At 38.7% G+C, this 18,996-nt stretch overlaps 2 protein-coding genes across 4 annotated transcripts in view; one reads left to right on the plus strand and one right to left on the minus strand.

Annotated features, from left to right (window-relative positions):
* Positions 1 to 12,873, plus strand: part of WDR19 (WD repeat domain 19) — a 39,591-nt gene extending 26,718 nt beyond the window's left edge. Inside the window, exons 29-36 of one of the 3 annotated variants that reach the window (XM_030947073.1) lie at positions 3,937 to 4,033; positions 6,089 to 6,213; positions 6,869 to 6,950; positions 7,571 to 7,721; positions 9,041 to 9,164; positions 10,904 to 10,980; positions 11,654 to 11,774; positions 12,228 to 12,873. In XM_030947073.1, coding sequence (XP_030802933.1) covers positions 3,937 to 4,033; positions 6,089 to 6,213; positions 6,869 to 6,950; positions 7,571 to 7,721; positions 9,041 to 9,164; positions 10,904 to 10,980; positions 11,654 to 11,768 — 771 coding nt within the window. In that variant the 3' untranslated portion in view covers positions 11,769 to 11,774; positions 12,228 to 12,873. Of the gene's footprint in view, positions 1 to 3,936; positions 4,034 to 6,088; positions 6,214 to 6,868; positions 6,951 to 7,570; positions 7,722 to 9,040; positions 9,165 to 10,903; positions 10,981 to 11,653; positions 11,775 to 12,227 lie in introns of those variants that run through there. The other 2 variants (XM_030947072.1, XM_030947074.1) reach the window with 2 other exon arrangements.
* Positions 12,874 to 13,094: 221 nt separating this feature from the next.
* Positions 13,095 to 18,996, minus strand: part of RFC1 (replication factor C subunit 1) — a 33,260-nt gene continuing 27,358 nt past the window's right edge. Inside the window, 9 exon segments of the mRNA XM_030947077.1 lie at positions 13,095 to 13,637; positions 14,172 to 14,363; positions 15,372 to 15,585; positions 16,028 to 16,173; positions 17,104 to 17,221; positions 17,339 to 17,493; positions 17,927 to 18,025; positions 18,188 to 18,283; positions 18,679 to 18,816. Of these exon segments, the coding sequence (XP_030802937.1) occupies positions 13,536 to 13,637; positions 14,172 to 14,363; positions 15,372 to 15,585; positions 16,028 to 16,173; positions 17,104 to 17,221; positions 17,339 to 17,493; positions 17,927 to 18,025; positions 18,188 to 18,283; positions 18,679 to 18,816 (1,260 nt within the window). The 3' untranslated portion in view covers positions 13,095 to 13,535.

Below are 18,996 nucleotides of genomic sequence, written 5' to 3' on the forward strand. Positions count from 1 at the left end.
GACAGAGGAGGCCCAAATTAATGCTCACAATGAGAGAAAGAGACAAAACTTAGCTGTTTGTTGTTGCCAGTTTGCCAGCTGGCTGTTGCCTTTCCCAGCTGGACAGTCAACATGTGTGTCTTGAGATGAGCTACAGCACTGATCCCTTCCTGCAGGCTCAGAGTTGGTCTGACTTTTGCAGTGGAAGAAAGTAAGGTACAAAGTAGGAGGTACAGGTCAAAACCCCAAGGTTGGCCAGGCTATGATAGTTCTTGTGTTCAGCATCAGTGTAAGGCATAAAATGTTGCAGACAGATTTTCAAAATCAGCAGCTCCTCTTTGATTTCTGAATGGCCTTGATGATAATAGAGCTTGTTGTACATTTGGTCGTATTTGGGCTTGAGTTCATGGAACTAAGTGGCTGAACCACTTGAATTTTTACTGCTTGTTACAGCACACCTGGAATGTGTGCTGAGTGGGGACAGCCAGACCTCAGGTGAGGGTGTTGCAGTCTGCTGTCAATTGCTTAGTCAAGGAATTTAGGGCCTCATCCGAAGTCATGGTAAATACAGTCAGGTGCAATATGATATATATGGAAGTATAAATTATGCCGTGCTGAGGCAATAAGGTTTGGTGATTATGGAGATGACAGGGCTCAGTGCAGTAAGTTGATTTCACCCCTAATATTACAGCTGTGGTTTACAATTCTGTTAGGAAATTGGAAACTGTCTCTTTCCTCTCTGTATGGATTAAGGGTTTGAGATTTTAGACTTTTAGAGACACTGGGCATTTGATGGCCAAGCAAACTTTGCTTTTGTAAAAGGTAGAAAAAGAACCAAACCTCCATCTCTTTATTATTTACCTCTTACTTTACCTCTAACATGAAATGTGAACTTCAATAAAATTATGAGAGAAGCAAGACATAGCAAAACAAACAAATCAACTGCAAGAACCCAAGGGGAATGAAGCTGTTGGAGGCACTGGATGAAAAATCTATGCAGTACCAGTGTAAGCAAGACTAATTTCATATTTATGCTGGAAATTGGGTGGAAAGAAACTGTAGCATCCAGTCTCTTTTCTCAGAACAGCAGTCTAGCTGCCTTGTTCAGAGAAGTCCATGGGACTGGGTAAAGGAAGTGAGCTTTAGAGTATACTCTCCATAGTGAAGAGGTTCTAAAGATTTTAGAAAATATTTAGGAATTTTTTGAATGTTATTATTGCTATGTTTAACATTGTTCTGAACTTCAGTGCAGAGCTTTGTTTTCCTTATTTAAAAGCTCTCTCTTGTTCTTCTGAATGCTTTAATCCAATCTACCATAGTCTCTCTCAGTGAGTAACAAAATTTTGCTTTATCCAATCATATATATTTGCTTTAAAAACAATCATTATCTTCATTATGCTGTGGAGACTGTTCTTAAATTTATCAAGCAAGATATTATTGTTTTTAGAAAATAGAAGCTTCTGTCGTGGCATTTTTGTAAAGCTGAAAGTAAGAGTGAATTTAATGGTAGCCCTGCAGCAGAAACTTGCTCATCATTTCAAGCATTGATCTTCAAACCAGATCATCACTGACAGCAGACTGATTGCTTTAAAACTTTCACAGCCAACAATTGTCTGGCATTTTAATGAAGTGTCATTTTATCAAAATTATTATGCTCACCAAAATTTTGCTACACTATTATAAACTATTTCTTAGATGTCTGATTATATCAACTATTGTGTTTGTTAATTTCAACATATATTCTTAATTTGTCATGTGCCCTCTTTTGGGGAACATTAACTAGCAAGGTTCTGCTGTTTTCCATGTGCATATTTTCTGAGTACATACCTTTTAAAAAGAAAAATTAAACTAAAATTATGAATATCTAATACTAAATCAGATTGCAATAGTAAATTTTCCAAAGACAATAGGAAATGTATTGTATTAGAAAATCCTTTCCTGCATTTTCTGCTCCTTAGCTTACTGATTTTAAAGGTGGGAGTATCAAAGTAAAACATGGGAAGCAGCCTGGGTGGGATAGTGCTGTTTTCTGCTAATAATCAATGGAGTGGCCATCTGTGGCCATTAGGTGATATGAGAGGTTGGGAAGAATTATAACCCACTAATTTTACTAATTTTTGGTTTACCCCACTAAGGGAATAGCAATTTTTCTTTTTAAGGCAGTTTACAGTGGATAATTAATATCTGTTAATGTAAGTAGTTGCAGTTACTTTATTATCCAGATAACTATTTCATTATTCTTAAGTTACAATTCTTATGATATTCAACCTTCTGATCATGTGTTATTTAAAATTCTGCTCCATCATTAGTTTAACAGTAATTCCTTTTGGTCACCTAAAGTTTTTCCTTGTATTCAAGTTAGAAAGAAGTCTAGTTTTGTCTTCTCTTTTCTTTCCGTGTACGCTTCTTTCTCTCTTGCTTTTATTTCTGTGATTTTTTTTCTTTGTAATTTTTTCTTTGCTTCTCAAGTGCAATCTAATCTTAGCAGTCCTTCTCTACAAGGAAATATCTTTATATCTTTAATATATCCGTTCCCTTGAATTTCTGCTTTTTTTTGCTGTGTCTGAGCCTTACATATAAAACCCACACAGTATTCCAGAGAATAACACAACATTGATTGATACAATTATTGTTGTAGTAATTTTTATACCATTTTAACATAGAATACACCCTTTAAGTGTTTGGATTTACTACTGATATTGCAGAATTGGCTGGTTTGTATTTTTTTGCTAAGCTGTCCATAAAGTTGCCAGTGTTGTCTTTTTTTTTTTCATTTTTACATTTAAGTTGGAACCATACCATTATATGCAATATTTAGCTTAATTTAATTCCAATTTACTAGTTATAAGATTATCATGTACAGGCTTTACTTTTTATTGACCCCATTTTAGAAATCACTGCTAATGATATAAAATAGTGACACTCGCCCAATTTTTTTGCTCTTAATATTTCCTTTTCAACATAAGCAAGGTAATTTTATTTTGCTTTTTATTTTTTATATTTCTTTAATAGCAATAAGTAGAATATTTTTAATATTTACTTTTTTCTATTCTTTCTTTTCTATTCCTATATTTTATTTTGTATTTTTAGGAATTACCTCTTGAAGATTTCCTCAATCCCAATTTTCTCAAAACCAAGTAAACTCTGATTTGTTATCAAAGACCAATTCTTCTTTCTCTCTTTTTTTTTTACTAGCCTTCTAGACATTTGAGTACACTTACAAAAATAGAACTTGTGTTTGTTTTCTACAATACTGCCGTCTTGTTTTTTAGTTTTGTTTTTAAATTATTTCACTAATTTGCCTGCTGTTAGATTGCCAGGTTCTGGGTGAACTGTTTGCTGCATTTGCCCTTCTTGAGTTATATAATTATCAAGAGTTCCTGGTGTAGCAAATTATAAATTTTATGCATCTTATTAGCTGGTTGTTCCCTAATTTTCAATTTTTTAGCTGTCTTGGATGTCAACCATCTGGTCCCTGAGCAATACATTCATTAGGGGCCAGATTTTGTCATGTGTGTCCACACTAAGCAGTGTCTGCATCCAGATCCGTAACGCAATTTAAGCATTTCTGGCAAGACTTCTATTTCTAAAAGGAGTCCCTGGGTTCTTTTCTGACACTGTCAATGCCCACACAGCTGGAGCTGTTTGGTTTCCCCCTGTACAATTCTCATGTGCATGGTGGTCTGTGGCTTTCTGCACCCTCCTGCCAGGGCTTGGCCAGCACCTGCCAGCACTCCCTCCCTCGGGCCCTTGGCATGGCTGTTCTGTGCCTGGGCAACAGCCAAACCCTGCAGGTGACTGTGGCATAGCTGGGGTGTGTTCATACAGAGAGCTCTTCATGAAGCAAGCTTGTCTGCTTTCTTTGGAGAATGTGCTGCTGGGATGAGCAAGTCAGGAAAGGGAATACAGTAGTATGAATTTGGTCAGTATTAATTGCTTTTGTATGATTTCATTCAGGATGCCAAGTACCTGTTCCGCTTGTACATGGCCCTAAAGCAGCACCGAGATGCTGCCAGAACTGCCATAATAATTGCCAGGGAGGAGCAGTGTTCAGGTAAGTCTGTTTTCCTCTGATATGATGGCAACTCTCATGCTGCCTCCTTAGGTACCCTACTTTGGGTGCTGTTATTTGTGTAGGATTCTAATTAGAGAAGACATGTACCAGTGCTTTTAATTATATTCAAGTTCAGTTTTGAATTTGAAAGTAGACTTGGGGAAAACCTGTGGACTGACACCTGTATATTAAATATTGGGGAAAAAAGAAACTTGTGGAAAATATCTGTGTTCTTTATTACATTCGAGTAAACATAGTGATTGAGACAGCCTGCGACTTTACCTTTCTGTGTGTTACAGGTCATAGAATTGCCATTTCTACATATGGTTTCTGCCTTGGTACTGATCTTTTATCAGTAGAAAATGGGCAGAGGAGTTGATTTCTGTTGAAGGACCAGACATATGCTAACTTTAAGCTTGGTTTTCCTTTGTAATGGGTTGCTAAAGTTAGAAAAAAAATAAGAAGAGAGAGGGCTAGAAGCAAAATAGCTGCCACCTCCATTATTCACTCTCCTCTGTAGCCATGGCAACAACCCTACCATAACACTGCTTGCTTTTCATTTCAATTATGTAAAAGAAAAATCTCCAAAGGAAAAATAGCAGTCTCGGGAATAACCCAGGCAAATTAACATTTATGGGCTGCTTCTTGGCTGCTCCTCAGCACTGGGCTAAGGAGTGGAAAAACCTCTGAAACCCTTGGCAAGCAAATCTCCCAATCCATCATAGAAGTGAATAATGTATTTGTGCTAATTATATAAGCAGGAAATGCAAAGGCTCAAGGGTTTAAATATTTATTAGCATCTCTGAATCTGAAACTTGTATCTAAAATGCAATATCCCATCGTGTATTTCATATTCCCTAGTAGTATAAATGTGTTGTGCAACAGTGTAATTAGAAGCACCATGTTTGTCTCATTTAGAGCACCAATCTTGCAGTAACTGTTTCGTCTGGAGAGGCAATTTTACATCAGCGCCCTCTTCCTTCAGCAGATTTCATTGAGCTTGATTGTGAAATTTGCACCAATATAGTTTGTTCTTTCCTTAAAAATCAATCTAATAATAGTATTTAAGTCATACTGCTTGGTATTTTTCATTGGGAATGCCATTTTAAGTGCAGTTTTCCTTGAAGTTGTTTTTATGTAATCACGTGATTTTAAGACTGTATTATATTGAGAGTCAGTAATAGAATATAAAAGAATAATGTTGTTTTCCAGCAACTAATTCTGAAGTGATATTTAGCTGTCTCACACAAATTTCACAGTTTGATTCAATTGTAGTGTGTAACAAAACATTACAAATTGCTCTGTAGAGTGAAAACATCTGCTGATAGAGAAATACAGGGAGGCAAAGGAGAATGGTTGCTGAAATAAATAGAATTTCCTTTTAATGCCTCCAGCTGCGAAGAGTATGACTTTCTCAGCCTCTAATACTGCAAAAAATCCCAAAACAATCAGCAAAATAACCCCAAAACAAAACAAGAAAAAAAACAACTTAAAAATAGACTAATTGCAAGACACTACTTGATTTCAGCTACATTGATGATTTAATGAGATCCTGTGGTTTCAGGACAATCCTCAATCACAACCTTGAAACAGTATAACCTAGTGAAATAACATTCAAGTTTTAGCTATCCCTTGACAGGTTTTGGGTTTAGTTGCAGAGGCAAGGAGTTGCCAAAGCAAATGATCAAGTTAAAGTATACTAAATTAACATCTAAAAAGTAGCTTTTGAATATCTGACATTGAAAAACAACAACAAAAAAAATCTTTAAATGCTCTAAAAACATCTTCCACTTTTAAAGTTCATTATATAAATTGCCATCATATGTATTTTGCTACTGTTTAGATTACTTCTCCTAGTGTGTTTTTTTTTAACTTCCTGGCTGATATTGTTTAGGATACTGTGACAAGCAACTGCTTGTGGCTTTCCAAAGAAATTGTCATGCAATGGTTTTATTCAAAGGATCAGCATAACTTCAGCTTCCCTATATTTCATTAGTAAAGATACTGTTATGAAAAATTAAATTTACTGTTAATTGTTGGTTTTGTGTTCTTAAGGAAACTATCGAAATGCACGCGATGTTCTTTTCAGTATGTATTCCGAGTTAAAGACCCAGAAGATTAAAATTTCTTCTGAGATGGCTACAAACCTTATGATTCTACACAGCTATATTTTAGTGAAGGTAAGGAAGTGAGAAATTGAATTTGTGTGTAAGTTGCACAATGTCTGTTTCATTGAACTGTATGTATGGATATTCTGTGTACATAAATTATATTGTCATATAGATTGTATCACAGAATCCAAGTGCATGCTAACAGCAAGCTTCAGGAGGACAGTCCATAGTTGTTTCTGCCTCTTTGAGTAGCATATTCTTTTTTAAAATACTGAATAATTGAAAATTACATATGGCTTCCTGTTTTTCTTTTGCATTCATGCTTACAAATACTATGCTACAACTATTTATTGTTGTTGTTGTTGTATTTGAGGTTGTTATTCATAAGTAGATCACTGCTTTTCTGTAAATGAAATTAAGCAGGGGCTCAAATGATTTCTGTTTGTTAACCCATGGATGCCCATCAGGATATCCATTCCTACAGCCAGCTTTGGCCTCCCTCTCTACCAGCAGTGAGGCAAGAGCTGCAGGTGCTGGGCTGAAGGCCAGAAGGACTGGGGAAGAACCATGCTGAGGTCTCTGGTCCCTTCTCTAGTCAGCTCTGCTGTTTCATGAGGGAGCTGTTGGCATGCAGCTCCCAACAGGATGGATGCATGCTAAGAGCAGGCTGCAGGAATTCCTCCCCCGTGGCTGCAGTAAATGTGGTTTGTGTGCTGTGTTCCAGATTCACGTGAAACGCGGTGATCACATGAAGGGAGCACGGATGCTCATACGAGTGGCCAACAACATCAGCAAGTTCCCATCACGTAAGTGCTGACAGCAGAGGAGCTGTGCTCTGCAGGCAGCTCATTGATCACTGCACTTCACTGCAAGGTTCATCCTCCCCTGTGATCCTGTGGGCAACAACAGAGTGTAACTGCACAGTGTGCTCTGCGTGCTCCTCCAGGCAGCTCTCCCATACACAGCTCCAGGATGGGATCCTCACCAGCACTTTAATCTGTCCTCACTTTGCTGCAGTACTGAGCAGCCTCAACCACACACAGTCTGAGGACTGTGTGCAGTGAACTGACTGATTCTGGGACTTCATCACAAAATTGTAATTGATTTTTTAAAAATTATTTTTGGGTACATTGAAAATGTAGACTAAAAAGTAGGCTTTAAAGAGTGCAGACAAGATTTGGGAGAAATGGTTAAAATCAGAACATTCCTGCTGCCATGCTCAGCTTCAGTAGTGTGAGACAGTGAGAGTTGAAACCATGGTTTTCCTGTATATGGTTCCAGGAATGCCCCATATTGTGCAACTGTGTACCATGACAAAGAAGAAAAATAGTCTTTTCTCATCAGTACTTTTTTAGCTGTATTAGCTTAAAGGTTTTAAACATTAATATTGGTAAATATTTGACATAATTGTTTCATTTGATTATAGATATTGTGCCAATCCTGACTTCAGCTGTGATTGAGTGTCACCGAGCAGGATTGAAAAACTCGGCCTTCAATTTTGCTGCTATGTTGATGAGACCTGAATATCGGAGTAAAATAGATCCAAAATACAAAAAGAAAATTGAAACAATGGTCAGGTGAGTGATGTTAATCAAATGCACACAATTTCAAGGCTTTACTGTTTCTTACTTTTTGTATGTTTTTGCTCATAAAGCCAGTAGACTGTTTTCACATTATTTCACTGTCTTATATTTGAAAGGCTAAGAACCATTTTGCACCCTTCCCTGAGATTTAAAGAATTTTTTAAATGTGATAAGCTTTAAATGCAATGTGCATTTAAAATGCTTCCTAACCAGCAGTAGTGTTTTCCGTCTTCTCCCTACAGACACAAGTGCAACCACAGAGGTTTAGTTGGTTTCTAGTTGAGAATCCACAGCCAAACTGTTGGCTACTACAGCAGCAGCATTGTGCTCTTCTGTGATTTAGGTGACTAAATGGCTAAGATAAAGAATGGGAGGGCAGATAAAATATAGGGGTTCCTGACATTTTCTTCCTTATCTGAAGTTTTGTTTTGATCCTAGTCAATATTTTCTGCCAGAGGAGGAAGCATAGGTAATTGTAGAAGAGCAGGGCAAGCATATGTAACACTTTTGTCATTTATTCTACTAGTCTCTGACCAAGGCTCAGGGACTTGTTGAGGTCATTCTGGTGGTTTAGGTATTTATTTGTGAAGTCTGTAAGCTCTCCATGAGCTTATCCAATCACTCTGCTTAAACTCTTGTAAATATTTAATGACAGTTGACTCCTACAAGTTCCATTTTGTCAAGACTGGTCTCTAGCTAGTTTAAGGCCTCATCATTTTCCTCTTGGGAGAGATTTACCCTTTTCTGTGTCATTTATGATTTTACACGTTTTATTTATTTCCCTTCTATCAGTTTTATCTTTTCAGGACCTAAAGAGTCTCAGCTTACATAGCTTTTTTATGGATACTGGTTTTTATGGTGTTTCTCTGAAACTCTTCTTACTATTCTTCTGCCTTTCTGGAGGCAGTTAGAAGCTGTATGGTCCTACCAGGAAGCCAGTTTTTTGTTACTCCCATTCTCTGTGGTCCTGCCACAGAAAAACTCTGAAACAAAGAAGCCACAACTTTATAGTCAATACATATAGCCCCTGAGCTTTGAAATCTTATAAAGTATTAGGATTAGTTGCACCTTTGAGAAGGTGGTGGTGTTTCTAATTAAATGGGAAATTATTTATTATTTCTGAGCTGACATAATTGTGATGAAGCTTGGATGATAGTTAAAAGGAAGGAGCTAATAGAATGTAAAATAGCAGCTGGAAGCTATGCAAGTAACACAAAGGAAACACACTTGCTAAATATCAAAGGCATTGTAAAACAGCTTTGTTAAGTTCAAACAGCTTGAGGGTTTTATTCACAGCTGTATCTATGTTTTAGACGTCGGGACACAACTGAGACAGAAGAGCCAACAACAGCCTGTCCCTACTGTGCTTTCCAGCTCCCAGAGTGTGAACTTCTGTGTCCCAGCTGTAAAAACAACCTTCCATACTGCATTGCAACTGTGAGTGCCTGCTGTGCTTTCTGCACTGTGACAGTAAAGGCAAAGCTGCTTTCCCTTCTAAAAATGAGTTCATTTGAACTTCTTCAGTTTGCTAGTGGATCCAAGCTAGATATTTTTATGCATTTATGGGTTTTTCTAATCTGTTGCCGAATTTCTTTTTGACTATCATAAGAATATCCTCACTCGCCACCTACAAGTAGCAGGCACTTGAGGGTGCCAGTAAATTCAGGAAGTCATTCTTTGAGACTTCAGCTTTCTGAGAAAGCAGGTGCAGCATCAGGAATCCCCAGCACACACATTTGGTGCAGTTGGTGCACTTGGGAGAACACAGGCTGCTGCTGCTGATGCCTTCCCAGCTCAGCCATTTGCCCAGGGGCTCAAGTGCTCAGAGAACTAACAGAAGTCCCTCTTTCCTTTTCCATGTACAGGAGCTTGTGGAGGGCACAGCTCACCTCCCCTAAGCTACCAAGACTTAAAATTAAAAAAAAAATAAATTAAAAACCAAACCAACCAACTGAACAAAAAAAAAAAACCCAACAAAACTTCAAAAAGATATTTTGGGGAATTTTTAAGCCCATCCAATGCTAATGCTTCAGGCAGTGGCCTCAGCATTTCTTACATTACTCATCCTTACAGAAATGAGAAGTTCTACCATTTTTTGTTTCTTTAGAGTGTACTGAAAAGGTAGGGATGGCGTACATTCTTGGTGGAAGTTACTGTGCAGCTACTGTATAACTAACAATTTTTACTGGGTTCATGTGAATTGTCATACTATAATTACAGGAAAAAAAAGAACTTACTTGAACAAGAAATAAATGTTGAGTTAACATTCTTTATTAAAACTAAGAGAAAAGAATTAAGAAGAAGAATTAAGTCTCACAAAAAATGAATATCCATTATACGGGGGTCTTTTTGCTCTATTGGTTTAGCAGAATAAGATGACAGGTATACTTTAGAAGTAATATCTTCAGGAAAACAAAGGGTTTTAAATATAACTTTATGAGCCAAACACAATGTACATGTTAATGTATGTTACACAATATTTATTTAGGCTCCATCTTGGCCACAGTTTATGTCACAATGTTTGTAGACACTAAGACTGTGGCATTTTCAAATACCTAATGAGAGAGAGTCAGTGTGAAAACAGTCTGCTATTGCTTATCATATTACAGCATAAATCTCTCAGTATAGTTCAAGGTGCTGCCGTGTTTTTATAGTATTAAAAAGATACATACAAATTCCTTCTATCAAAAGTAAACTAGTAAACTGTAGCAAAAAAGAGAAAGTGTAGAGTAAAGAGGCAAAGGCCAGGCAGGCTCACAACGAGTGCTGAATGTGACCTACTGGGCTCAGGTGCTGTGGCTTTGGGGGCATTTTTGGTATGTCATATACAATACCAAAAATGCCAGCAGATTTAGGTACAGCTCTGGGTACAGATCTACAGATAGCATTCTAGAATTGCCAAACGAGAAGAATTTTAAACACTGTAATTCAGTATATTCCTAGATTTCCATTTTTAAAAGAGGAATGCAAATGATAACACTGCATCTGTGAGAGCTCCTTTTCTAGTTACAGGATTTACACAGTAATCAAGCTACAGTAACACATATGTGAGGCTTTTAAATCAAGATCTTAGAACTCAGTTGCTGAGACTTTCTCATAGTAACAGGTCCAAAAGTAAATGCTCTCTGTAGCTGGGCAGCACTTGCCCCTCAGTTACCGGCAGTTTCTGTCTGCAGGGTCGGCACATGGTGCGCGATGATTGGACAGTTTGCCCACACTGTGACTTTCCTGCCCTCTACTCAGAATTCAAAAAGTAAGTTGGGATTTTTTTTCTATTGCAGTATTCAAACGCTTCTTCATATTTTAGTAGCTAATGGATCATTTGGTACTAAAAACTTGTAACAGCTGGGCTGGGTGGAAAAAGAATTCCCCTTACTTGGTAGTTGCACTTTAGACACTCAGAGAACATTGCTTCAAAGTTGACCAAAATGATAGGATATGATAAAAGAACTGGGCCAGCGATGGCAGGGCTCCAACAGGAACAGTAATGAAGGTGGATGGTGAGCTTGTGTAAGTTCTCAGCTCTGTCCAGGAAGAAGGCCTGATATGGGGGGGAGGGCAGGAACACAGACACACCAGCGATCACCAAAACCAACAAAATGCACACAGAATTGGGTACAGACTAAGACAGCAATAATGTCTTGTCCCTGATAATCACACATGACAATGGGATGGAGTAGCTCTGTTCCAATGTCAAGAACTCAGGAGCTGCTAAAACCTCCTTTGTTATATGTTTAAATGCAAACAGCAGCCTTCCTGGTGTGGTTCTCAAACGTTGAAAACGTAGACAGAAGCAGCCATTGCTCTGACCTGCACTTGTTACAAGCACTGGTCAGAACTCTGGTGTAGGCTTTGTGCCTCAGGCGCGACTTATTTTGAAGAATGTTAGAATTTGCTTTTGACCAGTTACCCTTCCTTTAAAACAGCCTGTTACAGACTGAAAATGTGTGTCCCATGTGTTCTGAAAGGATTAACATTGCTGATCTTAAGAAAATAAATGACTGCACTGAGTACCTCAAACTAGAAGATGAGGACCAGTAAATTCAGGTATGGCCTACAGTCTGTACTTCTTATTTAACAGGGTTCATTCTTGACAGCTCTGGAGTTTTTCCTAGTAATGAATCTTACCTTAGAGCCTGGGTCAATGCCTCAGGTAACTTGAGACCCAGTTCTATCACCTATTTGCCCTCAGGCATGCAAACACCAGTAGGTTTTGCTACTGCAACTTAGCTGGTTGTTAAATTGTGCTTTAACTCTGTTTGCCTCTATGACTACATTAACATCCCCAAACTGTTGTGGCTTGGAACATGTTTCTGAACACTAGGTGTGCTTGAGTAGCACAGAGAACAGTTTGAAGGTCTCAGCATCATCCAGACTTCCCCAGCTCTTCCAGCACGGGTTTAAGTGTGGGGGGAAAGGGAGAGAGAGCAAGAGGGGTACTAACTGGAAGGAGCAAATCTAAAATGCAGGTTACATGATCTTAACTTGCCTATTTAACAGAATCTATCTCAGGATAACAGCAACAAGTACTGGCCTGAAATACTCATCCTTCTAAGAATGAGACCATGGCTCTGCCTACACCAAAGACTTAGATCCAGGACTTCAGGTTTTTTTTAAAAATGGTAACTGAAAATGAGTTAACAGTGTTCTTCAATAATTTTAATAGTTTCAATAATTGTAATTTACTATTTCAAACACCTTATGTGGAAACTCAGCTGTAGGTCACAGTAATCCACTCAAGTTCTTTTGGGGAATTTTTAGATTATTTTTCCTGATCTGCTATCACAGTATCTCAGAATATAATTAACCACCTCTGTTTATTTCCAGAACTGCTTGTGTTGGCTGGCAAGCAGCAAGGGAAGCTCTATCACTACATCATACATCTCTTCCCCAGGCCTAATAACAGCCATGTCACTTCTATTTTGTGATATCTGTAACTATTTAGCTTTTGATAAATTTTGTACTTTGGTTTATTGTAGTAATAAAACTGATAATTATTACAAACAAAATCTGCATTTCATCTGCAGCAAAGACAAACCACGGGGCCATCTTTGTAATATGAGTGGCAGGAAGAAAAAACACTTCCTTACTGTTTTCTTTTTCAGTATCAGTTCTGAACTGTTATGAATATTTTCAATTAAACATTTTTTACTCTTTAAATATTCCTTTCTGGTTTTGATTAAAGATATAACTTATTCAAGTACAGACTTTTGGAAGTCAATCCCTCACTGCTTTTCTGTGTCTCTAACTGAACAAAAGGGAAGTTGTAGGAAAAGAGGAACACCACATCACGTATGTAAAGGAAAAACAAAACTGTGGAATAAAGGAGAGAAACAGGACAGAACACTCCATGAACTTAACCAAAGCTTTAAAAGAATCCTGTGAAACATTTTATTGCAATTTTATATACTGCTTAATTTCTATAATGTACAAATAAGCCATTTATGTATGGGGGTTTTTCCATCATGTACTATTTACAAGACTTCACCACATAATGTCAGGGGATTTATATTAAAAAAAAGAAAAAAAGCAGTGAAGTCCCAGGAAGACTCAGCAGAAATGCCAGGTAACTAAGCATGACATTTTCAGCATGTTCACGCACCTGGTGTCTGTTGCACGAGGAAGTTATAGCTTGTAACATGTACCATGTCAGGAGTAAGCACAGCAGGGTGAGAGCACAAGAGCTACAGCACCTCTATAAGAGGAGCATTTTCAATGCACTGGTTCTACTTTCCCAGCAGCAGCACTGCATCTGTTTCATGTTCCTGGCAGAAGTTAGACATGCAAAGCTGTGTCCAAAGCAAGGCTTTACTCTAAATGTCTTGTTTTCTCTTTTCTCTTCCCTTCTTTTTTTGTTGTTTCTTCATTTTTCTCTCTTTTTGGCAGCTTGGAAGACTTCACCTTTTTTTGCTACAAAGAGAAATACAGACAGTTTAAAATCCAGCTGACAAAAGTTTAAGTCAAAATGTAGTCAAGTGTTAAGGAAAAAGCCACCTCTTTCCCTCCTCTTTCAGGTGTGAAGTTTCTAAATGCCATAGAGAGTATAGGCTACCATATTCAGTCTTAAGGGTCCCCCTTTGGTGATACCTACAAAGGTATTACTAGAATTGTCATCTGTAGGAAGCACAGGCCTGTGGTGGCTCCTTGCCACTGGCACTATCCTCACCAACACTTGAAATATTACGAAGTTTTGTAATTGGATGCAGAATTTTAGATTTAGAGTGATGTCTCACTTTGGTCCAACATAAGACAATGGATGGAAGTAACTTAGACTCTTCCACACTACCACCAGTTAAAATTTTAAAAGTTGCGAGATTATTTAATACTTCTATGATTTTTTTCTTAATTCATTAAGATGATGTTAAAAGTCACAGAAAGCTAACTAAAAACAAAAAAGCCCCAACACTTCAGTGAGGTTGTTTAATACTGAGGAAATTAAATCACCTTAATCATTGCATCACTGTCAACAGTATCCTGCTCATCCTCATCAGACTGGATCTCTTCCACAGTCAAGTCTTCACTCAGCTCTAAGGTCGCAGCAGATCCCGACTGCCTTTTGGATGCCTTGACAGCACTAAGTGAATATGGAGTCAGATGTGCCTCTTTGTTGTAGGCACGTGTGAAAGCTGCTTTGACCTGGCAGGGTAGAAGGAAGGAAACTGAGCATCAGTTTAGGAACTGTAGATTGTTAGCAACTTACTGACAGATTCCACATCAACTTTCCTTTGAAAAGACATGACCAAAGATACACAGAAGATGACATGCTCTCAAAAGGACACAAAGTGTTTAAGAGCTGTATGGTGAAGGCTCATTTTAAACAACTCCCACATAATCCTCAATAAAGTGTGTATCTTCAGATGCTTCTTGCTCAGGCCTACAATAATTTCAGCACAGTTACACCAGAGCCCCCTTCAGCAGCACTGTACACTTGCCAGACTAAGCAGCATATTCAGACTAGGGAAAAACACCTGATAGTAGTGTAGGTTTAGTTTCCAGCAGGTTCTTCTCTTTCCATGAGCACCTGATCTGTTTCAGATCACATCTGCCTAGTTTGTAAAAGCAATCTGAGCTTAAGCTCACCTTGTACCAGGTGAGGGGCCCAACCACTGGAGTGCAGTAGCTGGGTGCTGGAAGAGCAGCACATGAAGCACCCCAGGTCTGGCAGTTCTGTCTGACACAACTGGGAAAGGTGTAAGCTGCCAGGCAGTCTCTGAAGGCAGTGCCTGCTCTGTAACACAGGCAGCTGTGTGTCCCTCCTCCTTTGCAGGATGGTAAGACAGGCAGGGCTGTGCCTGAAGGACACAGCCCTTACAGCCAGAGCTTCCTTGTAGAAAGGTACCAACTTTCCCTGTCCTTCCTGTGTTCTGCTTCTGTACCCAAGACACAACTGACTCCTAGTAATCCTTTACACCAGGAACAAAAAGTGTAAGACTCCTGAGTGAAGCACAGCCTGATTATCTTTTAGGACTTAGCCCTGAACTTAGTGCTATGTTTGACAGCTGATTCACAAAGCCTACTATTAATTATGGTTAAGCTGGTCCACCAACTTCAGGCTTTCCAAAGCACATCCATACCCATAGCAGTTATTCTAGGATTTTTTTCAAGATATGGAAGAAAACAAAAAAATTCACTGGTGAATTTTACCTTGGGATCCAGCTTTGAAAAAGGACTGGGTTTGCCTCCCCATGTGCTTATTTCCATGATATTTTCAACATCTTCTTTCATCAAGCAGTAGGAGTCCATAAATGTTATAGCTTGTTGTACACCATCTGCTCCAAAGTCTCTCAAGGGCTGGACAAGTGCATCCCGCAAATATGACAAATATTCCATATTTACTGTCCTCTTGCATGTCTGAGTTCTTTGTCAAATTGAAAATAAAGTACTGAGTAAGTAAATCTGTCCAACCAGCAACACTGACTAGTTCTAAAGACAAGAACAAATAGGTAAGGAGGCCTTCAGCAAATCAACAATCTGCTGCCTTAAGAGCAAACTGCAAATTACAGTGTGCCATTCCTTTTGCCATATCTGCACTGGGGAATAACTAATGCAAGGTATTTGAACACCAGTCTGGGGAAACATATCTCTAACTGAGAAACAACTTCAGGGGAAAAAAGAAAAATGCAAGGTACTTGTGATTGACTTGTACAAATTAAGCACTGAGAAAAGCGTCACCAATAACACAGGAACACATTCACAGAACACATGAACGTGTCACTTATTTGCACCAAGCACCGCGAGGAATTGATGGTAGGTAATGAGCTGCACAAGAAAGAACTGTATCAGAGGAATGCCAGTACTACCTGAGACTCATGTGCATTGCCAGTTCTTGAATGATACGATCGTGTTTGCCTGTGGATGAAAATTTCCCCAGCCAGCTGGGAAAGACAGGAAACTGGGACATGTAACCCCTCATCAGCTCCCCTGGGAGAACACTTGCATAAATAGCCTGAAAAAGTAACACACATGCCAAATTCAGATCACGCTGAAAGTCTCATGGACACTATGACACACTGCCCTGCACTTCACTGTCCCCAGAGAAGAGGGGTAGTTGACACAGGGCCACAGTGGACACAGCTTACTTTAAGAGAACTCTCCCAATTGCTTATTTCTGGTCAATCCCTCTAAGGTTACAGCTTCATCTCTTGTACCACCCTGTTTATTAACATGTTCTAAAATACATGTGAAGTTATCTGGGTTTCAAAACTCAAAAGAAGAAAGACCAAAAAAAACCAAACAGACAACCCCAAAACACGGCCTTTTCTCATGTCCAGTTTAGAGTGCAGTCAAATAGCTGACTTCACACAAACAAGTGATCTCCAACACACAGACATGGTGAAGGAGAGCTTTCCAAAGAACACTGCAATCTACATCAAGTCAGCTCTGTTCCTAAGCATACAGCTCTTTGGACCTGTACTGAACTAGATGACATCCAGAGGTGCCTTCCAATTTCACCTACAATGCATTCTCTGATGCCAGACATAATCCTTTAAGCACAAGTCTTGTCAGTGATTCAGTGAGCATTAAAAGAAGTACAGTGACCAAGTTTCAGTCCTCTGTGCATTGAAAGAAATCCTACCCTGGTGAGAGGAAGGACAGAGCAAGCTTGTAACAGCACAAGTGATCCACACCATGTGCTTCTATGCTTTGTGAACTGTCCACCTTCTCCACATTTCTGAAGATTTCATTTCATGTTGCAGCATGGGCTCAACAATATGGATATAGGAAACTCTTCTGATCACCAGCGGGACAGAAAATACTACATGAAGTACAAATTGTACAGATCGTATAACTACACTGAAACACCAATTTCCACAGATCCACCTTTAACACTGGACAGCCCCCCTTAAAGAACATAAAATGAGTGTTAAGTGCTCACCTGTGTTGGAAGAAGATTCCAGTTCTGCTTGCTACGAATCTGTCTGTCCACTATATCACCATCACATATACTATCAGCTGCTCTACTCAAGAGCACCAAGTGCTTTTTTAAATTACCCCTGGAAAAAAAAATGAAGTTGACTTTATTACAAGGCAGAAATATCCAGATAGGTTTTAGTCTACTTTGACTCCCTGACACAAAAGCCTATGTCAGTTTAGGGTTTGGAGTAACTCACCCAGCAGCAGCTGGTTTCACATGCACATAGTTCTCTTGGACAAAAAGAGGTGCTAGTGAATAATCATGGAAGAAAAGATCTGATTTGTCTATAAGAGACATACGGGCAGCCTCCTCTCCAGTAGCAAAAACCTTCCGGACCACATCAAAGGGGCCCTAAATAAATGACATTTCAAGAAGTCAGCAGCTAGAAGGTCAACACAAAAAGAAAGACACAGCACAGTATCAACAAAATCAGTATCCAGAAGTATCTTCACTCATCTGTACAAGCTCCTCATTCAGTATTTCTGTCCTAGAACTTTACCAGTTTTAAGAACTGTAATTTATTTTTGGTATTAAGAGAATTATCTCCTAAACAGAGGACAAAGGATGGGAAGTATGAGCTTCAGAATTGCATCTTACATACGAGACAAGTATATCAAATTTATATTCAGTCCTGGATATACTACTCTTCAACTGTTTGTGGCAAATGTGATAGTCCTTGGCACCTAGGCTTTATTCAGTGCTTCAGTTCAAAAGAACTGCTTATAAACCCAAGTGATTACATTAGAATATGACGGTAAAAGCCAATCCAGTATTTGACACTTACCAGTTTGATGTCCTTTTTGGCTCTGCTGGCATCTGTTTTAGCCTCATCATAAGTCAGTGATTTGTCTTTTGCACACCACATATTAAGATTATGTAAAACCTAAAGAACAAAATTTACAATTTTGTAGCATAATAGAATTTAAATGGAAGACACTGGCAATAACAGCCTAATCTTTATACATAAAAATACTGTTCAAATACTTTTAATTCAATATACATAATCTGCTATCTGAATGGTCACTGATGCTGAATGGGTACTGACCTGTCTGATGTCCTGATTTGCTGCCAGGATTATCTCTTGCATAGCAGGTGGGGGAATTTTTAAACCTTCTTTAAATGCAATAGACATCATGGCACCCTGTAATCACAATTGAGAAACTGTCACTAGAGAATTCCTATGAGTTCTTGCCCCAGCAAAACATACTGACACATCTATGAAAGAACACTGCATATTTTCTAAATTTTTAAAGCACATATAGCTAAAATTTTTTCTCATAATCATAAGTCATCATTTACCATTGATGTAAAAAAGAGCATATTTGTTTATAAAAACCAATTTTGGATATATTCTTAAGGCAGACATCTAAAATCCAAAAGGCTTCGGGAAGAGAAACTCAGACAATTCATTCACTGAAAAGCAGTTACTCACTGAGATGATGGATTAAGTATCCAATTCTGAATAAACTGTGCCACATGAAAACTGAAGTTCCTGATGGTAATTCAGTGCAGCCCATAAAGCCACAGCCTACTTACTTTGATCTGTTCTAGCCGAGGTCTCTGAAAACGAAGATCCAAGCAGTAGTGGACCAAGGAGCGCATCTTGGGGTGGTTGCGATCGTTGCACATGCAAATGATGGGAACCTTCGTGTGCCGGATCAAAGCAATCAGCTCCTGCAATTTAAACACGTACAATGCCATCAGATAACCTGGATAATGAGAACAATTAGAATGTCATACCAAGCAGCATTAGTCCCTGCCTTAAATCAGATCCTTGACAGGTGCCAAGTCCATAACACTCCTGCTGTAATCACATTTCTACACAGTGCAAACCTGGCCCCTCGCCTCCGTTTT

Source organism: Camarhynchus parvulus, chromosome 4, assembly GCF_901933205.1.
Source record: "Camarhynchus parvulus chromosome 4, STF_HiC, whole genome shotgun sequence".
NCBI lineage: Eukaryota > Metazoa > Chordata > Aves > Passeriformes > Thraupidae > Camarhynchus > Camarhynchus parvulus.